We start from the raw sequence: 18,091 nt of genomic DNA, 5'->3' as shown, positions 1-18,091 counted from the left end.
AAATGTTCAGTGCATAGTAGGAATTGAAGGGGGGAGGTGCTGGGTATAGAACCCAGGGCCTCACAGAAGTATATCTATAGACTATCCCCTTGTTTAAGATAGATAGTGTCATCAAATATAATTGATTGATGCCTTAAATAAAATGTGTTTTAGCATATTTTTTTGAGATTTATTACTATCTCAAAATGAACTGTGAAAAATGATTATTAATGATATAGAAAATGATTCAGGTACAAAGCCTTTCATATCCTCCCCGCCCCCCCACCCCGAGAAATCAAAGACATTGTTTCATCAATGTCCTAACGTTTTTATTTGTTTCAGTTTGTTTTGTTTTTCAGTACTGGGCATGGACCCAGTGCGCTCTACCACTGACCTGCATCCCCACCCCTTTTATTTTTTTAGACAGGATTGTTCTAAGTTGCCCAGGCTGGCCTGGCACTTAAGAGTCCTCCTTTGTCATCCTCCTGAGTAGCTGGGATTACAGACATGTCCATTCTATCTGGCTCCTAAAGTCCTGTTTTAGTTTTATTATAAAAAAGATTTTTTGTCTAATGTTGATTAATTGCCAGGATTCCATAGACTTTCAAAAATAACACCCAGCATGCCAGGCTATATAGGAAACTTTCAGTCTCTAATGAACTTATTTTCTATGAGCTTTACAATGGCTGGGCTGGGTAGTTGGGGTCAGGGTGAGGGTTGATAAGGAGCAGTTGCCATTGAAATTTTCAGCTGAGGACAAAATGAAGGTATAGCCAGTTCATGTTGAGAGTAAGAGTTTGAGATCCAGAAATAACTAGTGCCAATGTTCCTTTACTTCCTACATCCAAATGAGTAGCATGATGTGGAGTAGTGAACTCTTTAAGACTTACAGTGTCCTTTTCCCTTCATATTTTCACTAATGGTGAAATAGATTGCCTGGGCCTTAAACAAAGGAATAAAAGCAGATTACAAGCAGTATTGGGATGTAGAACTTGGCGTTACCTATATTCCATGGGACAAAGTCAAGCCTGAGGAACTGGAGAGTTTTTGTGAAGGAGGAATGTTGGACAGTGATACACTTAACCCAGGTAAAACTGTAATTTCTTTTACAGTTCATTTATTTGCTTGGAAGTGTGTTTAATAAAATATCTGGTTTGTTCTTTATAAGAAAAAATTTTAGAGATTTAACACGAACACAAGGCTCAAAAATTTTGGATTTGGGAGGATTACACATTTAAGGTTTTTGAATTAGAGATGGTCCTGCCTGTAAAATCTGCAAATATTCTGAAACATTTCTAGTCCCAGGCATTTTGGATAAGGGGTACTCAACTTGTACTCTACTTTAATGCAGTGCTTCATCATAATTTCTTTGGAAATTTTTAAATGTTCAGAGAAGCAATGAAAAGAAAATGTAAAGACTAGGAACTTCAGTTACCTCTGGTTATTAATATTACAGATGCCAGATTGACAGTAAGATTGCAGTGGGGAAAATAGAAAAATATATGGGCATGACCTATAGATTAATAGATAACAGAAACAAAGGGCATAAAGTGGCTTGGAAAATAGAATGAGCATTCAAAGTAATCTTGAAGTAGGAGTGATGTTTGAGAGCCAGAATTGGTTAAAAATAAAAGTGCTGTACTATTCCCAAACGCCACCTTATCTTTCCATAATGCATGGTGCCTTCACTTAAGGATAGAGCTTGGTTTCTGTTCAGGCAGTCAGACCTGCTATCTTCCAGGTATCTGGGAGGCTCTGAACCAAAACTAAAAAGGCTGGGGAAGTGGTAGTCCTGAAGCTCATACACAATGGGATGGGGGGGGGGGCTCCTTTAAGAGAAGGAGAATCTCTGATGGATTAGTGTTCTAGAGGACAGAATGGAAAGATACTTACCTATTTTTCATTTGACTAGAAGGTATGTGGAAACATGTGAGAGGATATCCGAGTTATTCTTTAATATTAGAGAAAGTTTATTTAGTACACTCCTGTGGTTAAAAACAGACTCTAGAGCAGGGTATGTCTGAGATGAATCCCCTACCACTTACTAGGAATGTGACTTTGGGCAAATTATCTTTGCTTTCCTCATTTGTAAAATGGGAATATAATAGTAATCTACTTTAGATAGCTTTGAAAATGTTAGTATACATAAGTGCTTAGGATGTGGCTAGCACACTGTAAGCACTTTTTTCCATGTTTTTTATTGTTCCTTAATTTAAATAATTATTGTTTATAAAATTCACATAGGAATTTCCGTATTAATTTGGCTCCGGTTTTTATAATCTCATTGTTACATTTCTTTAAATTTTATAGATTGGAAAGGAATTCCCAAGAAGCCTGAAAATGAAGTTGCTCAAAATGGAGGTGCAGAAAGCTCACATACAGAACCAGTATCACCCATACCTAAACCTTTACCTGTGCCTGTACCTCCTATTCCTGTTCCTGCACCTATAACAGTGCCACCTCCACAGGTGAGAATATTTGGGACATAGTTTAAATTTTTAAGAATCTGAAGATTCCTTTATAGATCTTATTGTAGTCGTATGTCTAGATTCAGTCAGAACCACAAGTACATACATATGCATATTTTTTATATTGTGGCATATCATGTCATTTATAATCTCTATAACACTTTCTTTTCATAAATATATTGCTTTACCATCTGTTCAGATTGTTCACTGTCTTAAAATATTCTAGACATTAATTCTAATTATTAGTTTTGTAGGTACATACTCTTTTTTTCTTATGGGTCCTTTATTCTTCAGAATATTATTTACTGAAGGAATTTGGATATGCACCCAGTACAGCTGCTTTGAGGGAAGGGGAGCCTCTTAATCTTCAGTTTCAATGGTGCCATGATGAATTTTTTTTTAACAGATATTGAAAGCTAGTTAATAAGCTGAGTGTCATTTAACATAATGAGAGGTGTATTATTAGAAAAAAACCTTTGCTATCTAGTTAATTCACCTGGTGCTTCAAAAGAAAAAATGCATATTCTGATAGAATTGCATTTGAGTTCCAGCTCCATTGTTTGTACTTAGCAGTGTGACTTTGAGCAAAGCACCTAACCTTTCCTAGCTTTGGCTTTGTGTTCCTCTTAGGTCAGAGTTGTTTTGAGGAATAAATGAGACAATGTGTGTTAAGCACTCGGCATATTTCCTAGCATATAATAATAATAATGAGAAAACATTTGGTTGAAATTTATAAATACTAGATCCATAGTTCTGAATCAGATAAATCTGATCTGTCACAAAAATAGGTTGTCTGGTCTCTTGATTTTCTCTCAATGTAAGGGGAAAATTACATGTTTTGATATATAAACAGCTGGCATTTGTTGGCTATTTAGTATAAAGTGTCAGGTACCAGTAATTAATGTGTATTACTCAGTACCATAATTATGTGATATTGGCACATATCCCTTTTTTTCATATTGGGATTTGAACTCTGGGGCACTCGACCACTGAACCATTTCCCTATCACCTGATTTTGTATTTTATTTAGAGACAGGGTCTCACTGAGTTGATTAGTGCCTCGCTTTTGCCGAGGCTAGTTTTGAACTCACAATCCTCCTGTCTCAGCCTCCCAAGCCGCTGAGATTACAGGCATATATGTACCACCGTGCCTGGCTGGCATGTTTCCATTTTAGAAAGTTTAAATAGCTTGCTTCCCCCACATGTAGCCACCTAAGAAGAGGGTAGAGACAACTTAGCTCCAGGATTTGTGTTCTTAGCCACTAGGTGATTGCTAAGTAGCACTTCTTAGAGCTAGAGTTCCCAAAATTCATTGAACTTTGAAACATTTTTAAAGGTATCATTTGCTTTCAGAGCACCAGTGGATGCTGATGAAATAGAGTGTGAATTTGCATTCCTGAAGGAGAAAGCAAAACTTCCCCTTTTTCTCATTTGACTTACCTTTATGTCATATTTATATAATTGTATCACAAGTTATATCTTATAACTAATTGATTGATAGATAAGCACAAATTTAGAAACATTTAGTGTTCCAGCAATAAAATATTTATTTCATCTAAATATACTGTGTGAGGGCAGCTAGGTGGATAATTCCATTTTTATTTCTGTTTCTTTCTAGGTCCCACCACATCAGCCGGGTCCTCCTGTAGTTGGTGCTCTCCAGCCACCCACATTCACACCTCCTTTGGGAATTCCCCCTCCAGGTTTTGGTCCTGGTGTTCCTCCACCACCTCCTCCACCACCATTTTTGCGCCCAGGATTCAATCCAATGCATTTACCACCAGGTACACTAAGTTGTTTGAGAAGACATTCTTTTAGAATCTGAAATGAAGTGATACAAAAGTTGACATTATTTTTCTTACTTTAGGTTTTCTTCCTCCTGGACCCCCACCTCCTATAACTCCACCAGTATCCATTCCTCCTCCTCACACTCCACCAATAAGCATCCCAAACTGTAAGCATGTTTTTCCATTGTGTTCACTTGACCTTTTCAAGCTGGGGGTAGAAGGGAGAATGAACCAGTAATAGGATCTATAGTGTGGCAGAAGAATGTTGACCAGGAAGATAATTAATTATTCAGCTTCACATGTTGATGTAATTATATTCCTTAGCTACTATCGCTGGTATAAATGAAGACACTACAAAAGACTTATCTATTGGAAATCCCATTCCAACAGTGGTGTCTGGGGCTAGAGGAAATGCCGAGTCTGGTGACAGTGTGAAAATGTATGGCTCTGCTGTGCCACCTGCTGCACCCACGAATCTGCCTACCCCTCCTGTAACCCAGCCTGTTTCACTTCTTGGTAAGTTGATTTTTTTTTTAATCATTAGTTTCCCCACCCAAGTTAGGTATCTTAAAAATAATGTGAATTTTGGAGAAGTGGTCTCTGAGGCTAGTTTTCTTTGAGGAAAATCTTCTTAAATGTGTGTTTATAAGAAACCTCAAAGGTGGCATCATGCTTATTTGTCTTGAATAAATGTTTGGATTTCCACATCTTAGTTTGGTACAAAAAATGATTAATCTCCTATGTAAAAGAAATTGTTACAGAATTCATGATTAACATACCTTCTTACTCTTCCAGTTTCATAAAAATATTTCTTTGATGATATAGGTTTTTCTTTGTCTGGATCAATTTTTATCCATCTGAAACCTCTGAACTTTGATAGCATTTTTTGTAGGATGGCAAATCATCTTTGCTACATTGCAATAAAATGACTGGTTTCTGAGTAATAGTTTCAGCTCCTGAGGAACCACTTTCCCTCTGACTCCTCAGTTTTCTCCTGATGGAGTTTATATTCTTTATCTACAACCTCACTACTGCAATTAAGAAAGGTATGGCTTAATTTTTTTACATCTTTAGGAGGGCTTAGTCTGGCTGGCTTAAATTATAAAAATATGTCACAGTTAATTTCAGTAGACCATCTTTTAAATTAATATATTTTTATATTTGAAGTAGTTATTGCCAAGTATAACTAACATTTTATTCTCCTAATGGGAAGATAATGCTTACTTCCTGAATGTTATAGTATTCTAGAACTGTGAGCCCACTATGTTTGTAGAGGTGTGTGTGTACACATTTGCTTTTATCATCTTAGATTTTTTTTTTTTTTTTTAAGGGAAAAACCATTGGTTACCTCTGAAATAGGTGTAGGACTATGGGACATCGGTTTATGATGAAGGATTTTTATGCTTTCACTTATTCCTTTGATATTTTTGTAAATTTTGATGATATAAATATACATATACACACACATTTATAGTAGAAGCCAATGGCATTCTGTGTATTCTGGCCTCTTCAAGACTGAGCTCAGGCCCACAGTCAACTTGATTTTTTATTTCCCTTAGGATACAGATTGGGAAATAATAAAAGACGATTTGAGACTAAAATTTATCACAAGTAATTTGGCAGTATTTATCATAATGATGGAAAGTGATTTGTTTTAATAAGAAGGTTGCTTAAGAGATCTACATTGTAATGAAAATTGTAGTAGAAGCAACATCACACAGGAATCAAAGAACCTTAACATCTTTGTGGCTTGTTGTCATGCTTAAAAATATATATGTATTTTAGTTGTAGTTAGACACAGTGCCTTTATTTTACTTATTTATTTTTATGTGGTACTGAGGAACAAACCCAGGCCCTTGAACATGCTAGGCAAACGCTCTACTGCTGAGCCAGAACCCCAGCCCTAATGCCTTTTTTTTTTTTTCCTTTTTTCATATTTATAAGATGGTTGTACCAGGGTCACAGAATCTGAATCATAGAATTTTCTGATCAACCCCTTCTCTCCATATTTTCTCTACCCACATACACCTTCAGTTATGAATTCATTTTGAATTGAAATTTTGTCTGTGGTCCGTAAATAATAGGTCACTCTGGACTGTTTACAAAATTATGTGCATTTGTGTTTTTCTCTGGGCTTAGTAAATTCATTGAATGAGTGGAAAGATTTCATGATCTCCAAGAGTTTAATAACTACTGCTTTCAAACAACCCTGAAGAGTAAGTACCTGCCTCTGATTTAACATTAGATCTTGAAAACCTATTTATTTATTTACTTACTTTGGTACTGGGGATTAAACCCAGGGACATTTAACCACTGAGCCACAACCTGAGTCCTTTTTTGTATTTTATTTAGAGACAAGTTTTCACTGAGTTGCTCAGGCCCTTGCTGAGTTGCTGAGGCTGGCTTTGAACTCACGAACCTGCCTCAGGTTCCTGAGCCACTGGGATTACAGGTGTGCACCACTGCACCCAGGCTGGCCCTTTTTTCCTTACCACTACTGAACAGACAGTTTAGCCTCTGCATCCAACATGTGAAACAAAATATAACACAGAAAAAAAAAAGCTAGTAAACTTAGTAAGCTCAGTGCCACAGTACAGATAATTAAACTTTAAATCTTTCTTCACATTTCGTATTATTTTTGTCTGGCTTATCAGACCTCCTCCCCACTGAATAAAATTTCCATGAGAAAGGGATACTCATTCATTGCAGGGCTATTGATATTTCACCTCTGCTGATTACTTTTGACTGTAACTTTTAAAATGGAAGTTTAAAAATTGAAGGCCCTTTCAAATACTGAAAGGTTTAAAATTTGACAAAGTAAAAATGAAAACCATTTTTAGTTTTATTAAACAAAGTGCTTTAACTAAAGTGCAGTTCTAGTTGTGAGGAAAAAAGGCCTTCGGTTTTTAATCAGAAATCTTGAAAATAATGTCACATAAGTTTTGACCTATTAAAAGAGAAGTAAGATTTTTTTAAACTATTACAAAAGTTTATTTAACAAAATAAGAAAATGCACTTGACCTAATTTTTACATCATGGTAAAAGCAGGCTTTTTGGAGAAGGGACATGGATTTTTCTGCTGAATAGCTATCATTTATATTCACTAAGGCGTCTGACATAATACTATTTCCTCATTACCACCTATTGTTCTCTTGCCCGCTGGTTGCCATCTTCACAGAGTCATCTGTTGTAAAGATTCATAAAAGGATTACATTCCCACAGTATTTCTTGAATGTGTCTACCAATATTTAATTTTAATGATAAATTCTTGTCCATCCCTTTTTTTTTTTTTTGGCTTGAAAAGGTAAGCTTTACTCATGGTGAATACTTGGCAGGTTCAAAACTGCTTTTTCAAAATAAGATTCTTAATATGTCTGCAAATAAAGAAGGAGTGGTTAAAACAGACTAACCATAGTCCCATCATTTTGATGAAGGAATGCAGTAATCACATTGCAGTATTGCAGTACTAAAGGATCAGTGATTTCAGTAGAGGTATTACTGGTATGCTCCAGGTCTGGAGTATTGGAGCTGATGCTTCTGGTTTTTTCTTGGTGCTCTAATGTTTTCTTTTAAGTTCATAAAAGGAAATGCTATGCTGACCAGAAAACTTGTAAGCCTAGAAGTTGACACTGAACTCTCATTTCCTCACCTGTAAAGGGGAGTAAAAGTGACATTGACACACCAAGGTGTCATAATTATTCAATGGGGGTAAAACATCCGCCACAGGGTAGGCATTTAGTGAACAGTGGGTGTTATTACAGGTAAGAAATGATGTTTAGAACACTTAGGGAATATTTATACTTTGAAATCCTAAAATTCCTTTGGTTGTAATTCTTTCTAAATTCTTTGTTGGCAAACAGGAAAATAACTTATTAGGAGGAAGTATATCTTGACATAGTTGCCTCAGATATTTTCAAGGTAGATTAGACCATATCTTAAGTTCACACACTAAAAATTCCTTTATTTGGCTTACTGAGAAAATGTGTGTGTTAAATCATCGTGGTGTTCATTTAAATAGCATAACTTGCTATCTAAATTGGTTCCATTTATGATATCCAATAGTTATCTTATAATGGAAGATAAATGTGTCATTGAGACTTAACTGAGCTCTTAGATCATAATTTCTGAAATATGCTAATAAAGTAGCAGGGGCCAAACAAATGTTCAAGATATCTCCAAACAGTCTGTTTTGAGGCTTGATTATAATGGGAAGAGGCATTAGGATGCCTTAAGGATAATTTGGTTTAAGAATTTTCTGTATTATCAGACTTCAATGTGGGCATTAGTTTGGAGTGACTGCTGGTCTCTGGATCTAGGCTGAGGTAGTTTGCCTGACCCCTGCTACTATATACGAAGAGAATTAAATTCCCATCATTAGACATGATTCTTTTGGTGATACTGGAAATAGAAAAATACCAGATATACAATAATAATTTATTACTAATTGATTTTAAAGAAATCTGTACTTAGTAGCTCACAAGCCAAAGTAGTTAGCACAGGGCTGGTTTCATAAAAGCTAAAGATAACATTGTGTAGTTGTTGGTCATTTAGGAGAGGAGAAAAATTAAAGATCACAGCAATTCAGTTCATTCTCTTGACTGTATCTGTGTTTACTTTTCTCAAAAACTTTTGTATAATAATGTATCTCTAACATGATGTACAGCATATTTTTATTAAAAAGCTCATTGTAAATGTGAAGTTTGGGTTACTTTGGTGTTCCAAACAATAAAAAAAATACACACAAAAAAAATGTTTGTTTGTGTTACCTATCTCTACCGTGTTACCAGGCTATCCAGAATGTTTTCAAGCAAAAACTAATGTCGGTTGAATTCATTCCTTTGTGGATAATTAAAGCCTTTTGTCAAATACATTTATTCAGTAATCATTAATATAAAGATTTTTGTTGCACTACTGCAAATGATGGCAAAGTAAGAATTGAGTATTTGTAAGATCCTTTTTTACTTATAACTTTTGTAGCCAGAGGTTTTAAAGAGTCACAAATTATTGGCCTATTAGGCTGAATTGCTAGGCAAGTGTTGTGATAAACTCATTCCCTGTGTAGCCTCAGTAGATATTTGACTTTATCCTAAACTTGGGCACCTTGAGAAATATGGAGACAAAATTGATTTGTGAATTATTAAACACTTGTGTTTGCTTTTGTGCAATAGTTATGATCCCTAAAACTGCCTAGGAGGCAAATGATTTTACCAGACATTTCAGAAATTCCTTTAAGATAGGTATTTATTTGATGATGATTTCACTTAGCTTTGGATTTCTTTGCCTAGTCTCTAAAAGTTTGAAGTTTTTTAGAGCTAGTAATTTTTAACAACATTTAAATTAGAACATTAGAGCACCAATCTTTAGTAATGTATTAAGTCATTAACGTTGAAAAGAAAACCTGGAGAAGATTCTAGAAATTAGGAGTTTTAAAAACACAATACAACCTAATTTTAAAGAACAGTTTTTACACTTTAATATTTATTTTGAACTTTAGTATATGATTTGATTACGTTAAATTATAAGGCAGAAAGTATGATAGATATTTGATTTGGTACCCCCAAAATCTAATGACTTTATCCTGTTCTTCATGAGCTTTTAAACATTTTATTTATTTTATTTTTATGTGGTGCTGAGGATAGAACCCAGGGCTCACACGTGCTAGGTGAGTACTCTACCACTGAGCCACAACCCCAGCCTCAGAAGATTTAAAATATTTGAATTGGTATTTCACTTGTGTTACAGAATAGAAATAGTTCTTAAACATGCGTTACAATGTCCTCAACTTTGTATATGACATTATTCCGTGCATAAAGTAATGATTTTTCCACAACAAATATTGAACTTGGAATATGAATTTATGCATGAATATACACTATATATTCTCCAAGAAGACTCAGCACTTCAAGCAAAACACGAGTAGTCATGTGCAAAAAATCCAGAGCACTTTTACATTCTCTTCATGTTACCCTGGGCTCTCTAGGCTGGTGTAGAATACTAGCCTGAAGACTATCTTTAAACGTAAATATCTCTCTGAGAGACATCTTGAGGAAGGTGGGAGAGCAGAAACTTTGGACTCTAGGTTGATTTTGGCAGACAAATATTGCTGTGAAGAATTTCAGGTAAGACTTTACCAGGTTCACATTAAAAATAAAATTGCCTATGGACAACCACATTTATGATAGGTTAACTGTATATTTCAAACTTACTTTCTCTAATAGTGAAATTCTTAACTCTTAAGTTGTAGCTGTTAGGCTTTGTCAATTTTTATAAAATTCTCAGCAATTATATGCAAGCTGAAATTCTAAAACACAAATATAAGTGATGTGCAGGAAAAAATGAGCATTCAAATTCTACTTTACATTATTTTGCAGAAAATCCATGGAGTTGTGGTTTTGTGGGTTTTGTTTTGTTTTGTTTTTCCTACCAAGGATTGAACTCGGGCACTCAACCACTGATCCGCATCCCCAGCCCTATTTTCATATTTTATTTAGACACAGGGTTTCACTGAATTGCTAAGAGCCTCACCATTGCTGAGGCTGGCTTTGAACTCATGATATTCTTGTCTCAGCCTCTTGAGCCTCTGGGATTACAGGTGTGCACCACCATGCCCAGCCATGGAGTCTTTTTTAAAAGATGGTAATCAGTCTGATTTCAGAGTTTTTTTTTTCCCCCTTACTGTAGATGTTATGGAAACATAGCTTAATATTCCCTTATGCTAAAAATGAATGAGCTATCTCAGTATACCTAAAATATATATTACTAAAAACTGAAGTTTCTCTTAAAGATCTTCCTAATATTCTAAGGAAAAAAATTTGCTTATATAAATCTTAATATCATGCAATCTAAATGAAATATGCTTCTCTCATTCTTGAAATCTGGCTCCTTATTCTTCATTCTCAGCTGTCAGAACACAATGCCTACTATAAGAATCAACTGGGAGTGTCTTCAAAATAAATGTACCTAAGTACATTAATTGGTGAATCTAGGCAAAGGAAATACATGTGTCAGTTGTACTGTTGTTGCAGTTTTCTGAAGGTCTGAAATCATAAAAGGAAAACACTTTTGTTCATTAAATAAATGTTTTCATATTTTTATATTTGCCTAGAGGCATTGGTGGAAGAGATAAGAGTGGTTGATACATTTTTTTCCTTCATGCATGTGAAATTCCATTTTAACCTCATGCAAAATGCCACCACAACTGTCATAGTGTTGAGATCAAATTTTTAAAAGGTAGAACAGCTTGGAACAGAAAAGGAAATTCATAGAAAAAAACATCCTTTTTCAAAAGTCCAGTTTTTCCTAAGTTTATGCAGAAATAATTCTCACCTTCCAAGGATCAGATTTCTAGACCTGTTGCCTGTTTTTATCCCAAGAGGTACCTTCTCTTTGACATTGGGCATCACCTTTGCAATTAGCATTATTGTGTGCCAGGCACCCTCCCAGGTGCTAACAATACCATCATGAACAAAATGAAACCTACTTTCTTGGAGTTTATATTTAGTAGGGACTTGGATAACAAGTAAACTAATAGCCGTACAAGGAGATATTCCTGTGAAGATAGACTGTTAGGGGATTTGAGGGTATCAGACTGATGTGCCATTTTTCAATTGGATGAGAAAACAAAAACGTGAATAGTAAGCTACGTAAATACAGACAAAAGACATTTCAGGTAGAGAGGTAAGAATAAAGAGGAATCTTAATTAAGAGGGAACTTGATTTGTTTGAGGGACCATAAGGGGCTGATACAGCTGGAGCAGGTTAAGCCCCAAGTAAAGAGTGACAAGAGGTGAGTGCAGACAAGTGCAATACGAAGTGGTATAGGGTTTTGGCTTGCGTTGTGATCTCATTTACATTTTTCAAGCGATTATTGCAGCTATAGAGAACAAATAATAATGGAAGTTGGTAAAAGTGGAATGAATGGTGTGTTTGGATTCTGGTGCAGTGAAGGGATAAGGGTTTGCATTCAAAATGTTTTGAAGACAACCTTTAGAATTGCCTCATTACTTAAGTATAACTCATAAAAGAAGTCAAGAATAACAAGATTTTTACTAAGCAATTTGTAAAGTGTTTACTGCCATTCCAGAGATAAAAATGTGTAGGATTTGGGAAGTGGGTATTAAATTTGAATGTTGGCTGTTTTAACTTTGATACACAGGTGCAAATGTCAAGTAAACCAACTTAAATCTAGAGATGTTAATCCTGGTGATGAAGATCATATTTAAAGACATGGGGCCTATAAGGGTTATGTAGGGAGAAACTATGAATAGAGAAGTGGCAAGAGGACAAAGTCAAAGAATCCTTCAACATTTTTTTAGCCTTTGGGAACACGGTACCGAGCTAAAACATACATAGTTTCACCTGCCAGGAACTCCTCCAGGCAGTTGGTATATGGTCATCATTTAAGCCTTAGAATCCTATGAGATGAACCCCATTTTATAATTGAGAAAACTCCAACCAGTAGGCAAGGGTGCGTAAGAAGGAAACATTTTGGAGACCATGGGAAGAGCCTTCATACGAAAGAGGGAGAGGTGAACTGCCAGATGACATTGATGATTCAAGATGCTGAGCTTTGCCAGCTGGAAGGCTCCTGGTGACCTGGAGAAAGAGATTTTCCTGAATGATGGTTCAAAAACCCAATGACAGATGGTCAGAAGAAAATGGGAGTTGAAGACAAGGGTACAATTGTGAGGTTTGCCATGTAGGGGAGCAATAAAATGGAGTGGTAGCTGAAAATATACAGGATGGGGAAGTTAGTTTTGTTTTCCTAAAAATCCAAATAATGTTAGCATGCTGATTATTCAGCATCGATAGGAGAATTTTGGCACAAGAAACAAATGCTAGGTTTATAGGTAAGAGGAGGTGGATCGAGGATAGAAAAATAAAAGGCTTCGTCTTTGAAATATGGATGGTCATAGACCGAAGGAATAACTTCACTGGTAGGTAGATGAAAGTCCTTTTTTTAAGGTAAACTAGGATAAAATGAAAGATGGTGTGTCCATATAATGGACTATTACTTGGTAATAAAATAAAATGAAGTACATGCATAGGGTGCTATAAAACATGGATGAACCTTGAAAAGGTGCCAGGTGATAAAGGAAGCCAGCCATAATAATAGTCCATGTGTATGAAGTGTTGAGACTAGGCAAGTCCATAGAGACAGGAAATAGGTTATGTGTTTGCCTATCTGGGTGGGGGTGAAAGGAAGAGTGATGGCTAAAGAATGCAGGGTTTCTTTGGGGGATAATGAAAATGTTCTAACATTGATTTTGATGGTTGCCAATTCTGTGAATACACTAAAAAGCATTAAATTGCATGCTTTATGTGGGTAAGTTGCAGATTACATGAATTTTATCTTATGTGAAGTTTTTATGGAATAAACAAGCTAGGAATAGACCGAAAATGAAGGAGAAACAAACATGAAATAGGTAGGACATGAATGTGTAAATTGACTAGAAAATGTTGAGATTGCTCACCAGAATTAGGGGCACACTTGGGGTTGTAGTTACAAAATTTGTGAATGACACCAGTCAGGGTGCTGGGGTTGGTGTGACCCTCAGCCATTTTTAGTGTAGATTAGGTAGAATAGTTGCATTTAAAACAAATGTTGGGTTCCTCCAGGCAGCTGTGGTGAGGGAGGGCCATGGACCTGGAAGCAGGTAAGGAGAGACATAAGGGTATTGGGGTCATGAGTCTGATAAGGTTGAAGATTGAGGAATGGAGTCTCAGAGAGAATGACCTGGAAGGAGGAGGATCAGAAGGGGGACTACCTGAAATGATAATTGAGCAATAATGAAGTTCCTGGTGATGAAACTTTCATTACCTTCCAGAGGTGGTGGCTGCAGTAGAAAAGGAAGCCAAGGTCATTGGCTGAGAAGATATGGAGGAACAGACTGCTTTGTTCACTCTGCCCTTCCTCCCTAACCTTCCTTGAACCTCCTCCCTCACGTTTTCATGTAGGAGATCCGTACTTTAAAAAAATAATAATTGTATATAATATAATATACATATATTCTACTAAAATTTTGCATCAGCTAATGTGGTTGGTCTCTCCACAGTATTTAAATGACACCTTTTGTATTAAACATTTTATGTGTCTCTCCCCAGTAGGTACACTGTAGTCCTAGGCAGAAAACCATCCTATTTAGTGTTGTTGTACCTTTTGCATACATTGTTTACATTCTGCTGCGATTGGTCTCCAACCATGAGAGTGATCTCCCACTTCCCCCACCTCCCCTTTAGTCTTTTATTATACTTTTTCCTTTTTTTTCCCCACGTAATAGCAGTGGTGTCTCCCCTTTGTTTTTTAATTGTGCGATAACCATTTTTTGATTATCATGGGAAGTATGCAGTTTTGTTATTTAGAGTTGAGCTCTAGTGATTTATTGTCAACATTGAATACTGACTTTCAGGGCTTCTTTGGTCTGTCCTGAACCCTTGCATTAGAAATTCCTGTGTCTAATACAATGTTTTGTCAGGTCTGATCTATTATTCCCCTGTTTCTTTTGCCTATAATAATACTGTGACTCTACTCTTCTAAGTTCTAGATATGCACATAATCAGCTTCTTAAGCACATTTCCACTGAGGTATTCCAGACCCTCTGACTCAGTGTGTTAGTACCATAAGAAACATGTTAATTTGTATTCAAACATTGCTTCTACATTCCTGGTCTTGCATCAAAACTTCACCCATTCTATAAGTCATTCATAGCAAGAACTCTGTTCCACTAAATATCTTAAATTTGTCTCAGCTTTAGCACCTTTCTTGGGGTTCAGTCTCATCACCAGCTACTAGATTCTTGGAATGAGAACCCAAATACTCTGCAGTATCCTCCTCCTCTTTGCTTTCCTATACACTTCTTTTCTGAAGAATCTTTAGAACAAAGTGTCAGACCAGGTGCAATCGTGCACACTTGTAATCCCAACAGCTGAGGCAGGAGGATAGCATATTCAGAGCCAGCCTCAGCAAAAAGCAAAGCACTAAGCAACTCAGTGAGATCCTGTCTCTAAATAAAATATGAAATAGGGCTGGGGATGTGGCTCAGGGGTTGAGTGCTCCTGAGTTCAATCCCTGGTATCCCCCCCTGCCAAAAAAAAAAAAAAGGATCATTTATCCCTGTTTTATCTGGGTTCCTTATGGCATGTAAGGCCTCTGAATTGCCCTGGCTCATTTGACCAGCTTCAAAAACCTCATCTCCTATGTTTTCTCAGTTTTCATCAAGTTGTTCTGTTTCATTCTCTGAACAGAGCACTTGGGTGCATCACTTTGTTGTAAGCCTTTTCAAAAACTATTCCTTTTTTGACCAGTAGTGTCCTTCCTTACATTGGCATTGTATGTGCTCTACTTCCATTGAGACCCAAACCAGACATTCCCCTTAATTCCCACTCAGATCCACACATCGTCTTTATCAGTTGCACCTTTTTTATCACCATACTAGTTTCTGTCATCTACAAAAATTAAGGTTTGTTTGAACTAGACTGTCCCTTTGAAGAAAGGGAAGATTTTATTTATATTCCCAGCCTGTTAGACAAGTTAATAATATAAAGTTCAGATGTTCACTGTGTGTGTGAATGAATTTGATTTTTCATCTGTAACTCTAGGAACATATCTTAGTGTACAGCGTATTTCCAGATAAAGTGAATTATTGCTCTTCATACTCTTTTGACCTGGAAACTCAATATGTATTCCATTGGTATGAACTTTCTGTCAGCTTTCCTAATAAAGATTGCCTAATAAAACTTGAAGTTCAGATCGCATATCTACCTTTTGCCACCTCATGTATTTTTAATTAAATATCTTTTATTATAAAAGTAATATGTGCTCACTGCAGAAGAGGAAAGAGAACTACAGCTAATCCAATAAAAAAAGAAATCTACCATCTACTTCTGGTCCAAAGGCCATTGGGTCTACAGACTTAAAAGGAAATCAGCTTGACACATCTTCCTAACACTATTTACAAAATAGGGAAGAGGTTTGGGGTATGATCTTTTAAGCAAATCCCAAGGACAAATACCCATATGGGTAAAATGGATGAATTGCAATTTTTTTTCTTTATAAAAATTGTGCTGTATAGGAGGTTTTAAGTATATGATTGTCGTGTATGTGTTGACCTTGTTAACAGTCTATATACCCTCAAATGCATGCTATGAAGGACTTAAGAGGTGCAGTCCTAGAGCCTCAGATTTGTTTTATATAGAATTGTTTCCAGTTTTCTATTTCCTGAATAAGGTTGAGGTCGTTTTGCATTCTTTGGCCACTCTCAGATTGATAATTCAGAAAACCAAGTCATGATGAGGAAATTAAGAATGGGACCTTTCCATTGCCCTGTAAGAGTCACCGTTTGCTTTTGAAGAATACTGAACTTAATTCTTTTGTCATAATAGGTATTTTGAAACCCTCTCCCATTTTCTAGCATTTAAAAATTTTGCCTTTGCCCTTTGAAGCTTAAAGAAATGTGCTGGAGTATACACACTGACCTTCAGAACAGTAAACATTGGTCCTTTCAGTCCTTGAAAACAAAACTTTTCATATAAAGCTGATGGAAAAAAATAAAGTTTGGTTGCTTTAAAATGCTTCTGTGTAATGAGATCTCTATTAAAAGAAGCTTTAACTGAGTATGTACATTTTATGTTGCTTTGAACTAAAGGCCACAGATCTAGAAAATAACACTATCCATTTAGAATGAGAGGAAGGACATACATTAGGTACTTTTGTTTTTATGGTATATATTCAATTATATTTACTTAAAATGCTAAGAAGAATGTTTTGGTCTGCCACTAGATCTCATTTGAGTCTGAAATACAGTCTAGGTGGTGGTCCTATATGTATTCGTTGTCCAGGATTTTCCTAACTACAGTCTGAGGGGACAAATTAAAATCTATCTTTTTGCTGTTACTCAGTATACTTAAAATTTCCCCAGCCACCAAACTTGACTTCAAATCATGCTGGGTATTGAGGGAACAGGAGGAATTGATGAAGATCGTAATTATCAGAAATGATAAAACTGCTCTTTTTGTAAATCAAATATTTAGTGTTAGGACTATCTAAATAAGATGTATGGAATAGTAATTTCAGTAGTTAATAGAGAGGCACTGAACCCATTCTTACTTCATTTGATGTCAAGTGGAAGTGACAGATATCACTGCTATGCCTATTTTATAAACCTGAAGACTGCGGCTGGGGTTGTGGCTTGGGGGTAGAGCTCTCGCCTAGCATGTGTGAGGCACTGGGTTCCATCCTCAGCACCACATAAAAATAAAATGGTATTGCATCCATCTACAACTAAAAAATAAATGTTAAAAAAAAAAAACAAGGGTATGTGTCCAAGATCACTCCTGAGAAAGTTTATATTGCATAAGTGTATTTCTGTTTAAGCATTTAGAGGGCATTTTAGTAAGTGCCCAAACTGGGCAGCGTTCATGTCAAAATAGTTATTAATGAGTATGGCTCAGTGTTAGACACTTGCCTCGAGTACATGAGGCCCTGAGTTCAAACCCCAGCACCACCCCAAAAAAGAAAAGTTATAAACTAGATTTCTACGTACATGTTTCAGGTTCACTTCAGTGGTTAAGCCTGACGAAAATTGGATCATGTTATGAATAACACAAACTGAAGAAGAAATTCTCATTTATTACATTAATTTTTTTATACAGAAATTGTAGAAACATGGAAAGACTTTAGTTTGCAAGTTATAACCTAAAAATAACATGATGGTGTGGGGGGGAGAAGCTGAAAAACTAGTACTAAAGTATTGAGTCATTTTTCTATTAATTACACAAGCATTTCTATTGCCATTACCAGCTCATAGCATAAACCATAACTTGCTCAAAGATTTTCTGCAGTACAGTGGTAAATACCAT

The 18,091-nt window shown here is 36.0% G+C and overlaps 1 protein-coding gene across 4 annotated transcripts in view; it reads left to right on the top strand.

The window, feature by feature from the left end:
- The window catches only part of Scaf4 (SR-related CTD associated factor 4), a 62,663-nt gene that overhangs the window by 38,190 nt on the left and 6,382 nt on the right, over window positions 1–18,091 (top strand). For 2 of the 4 annotated variants that reach the window (XM_046439077.2, XM_046439076.2), the window contains exons 15-19: window positions 911–1,067; window positions 2,290–2,447; window positions 4,066–4,231; window positions 4,315–4,401; window positions 4,625–4,750. In XM_046439077.2, coding sequence (XP_046295033.1) covers window positions 911–1,067; window positions 2,290–2,447; window positions 4,066–4,231; window positions 4,315–4,401; window positions 4,625–4,750 — 694 coding nt within the window. Of the gene's footprint in view, window positions 1–910; window positions 1,068–2,289; window positions 2,448–4,065; window positions 4,232–4,314; window positions 4,402–4,558; window positions 4,751–18,091 lie in introns of all 4 variants that reach the window. The other 2 variants (XM_046439075.2, XM_046439074.2) reach the window with 1 other exon arrangement.

Source organism: Marmota monax, unplaced genomic scaffold (genome assembly GCF_021218885.2).
Source record: "Marmota monax isolate L192 unplaced genomic scaffold, Marmota_monax_Labrador192_F-V1.1 WCK01_AAM20220418_F8-fsc00125, whole genome shotgun sequence".
NCBI lineage: Eukaryota > Metazoa > Chordata > Mammalia > Rodentia > Sciuridae > Marmota > Marmota monax.
This window is presented reverse-complemented; position numbering and strand designations above follow the sequence as displayed.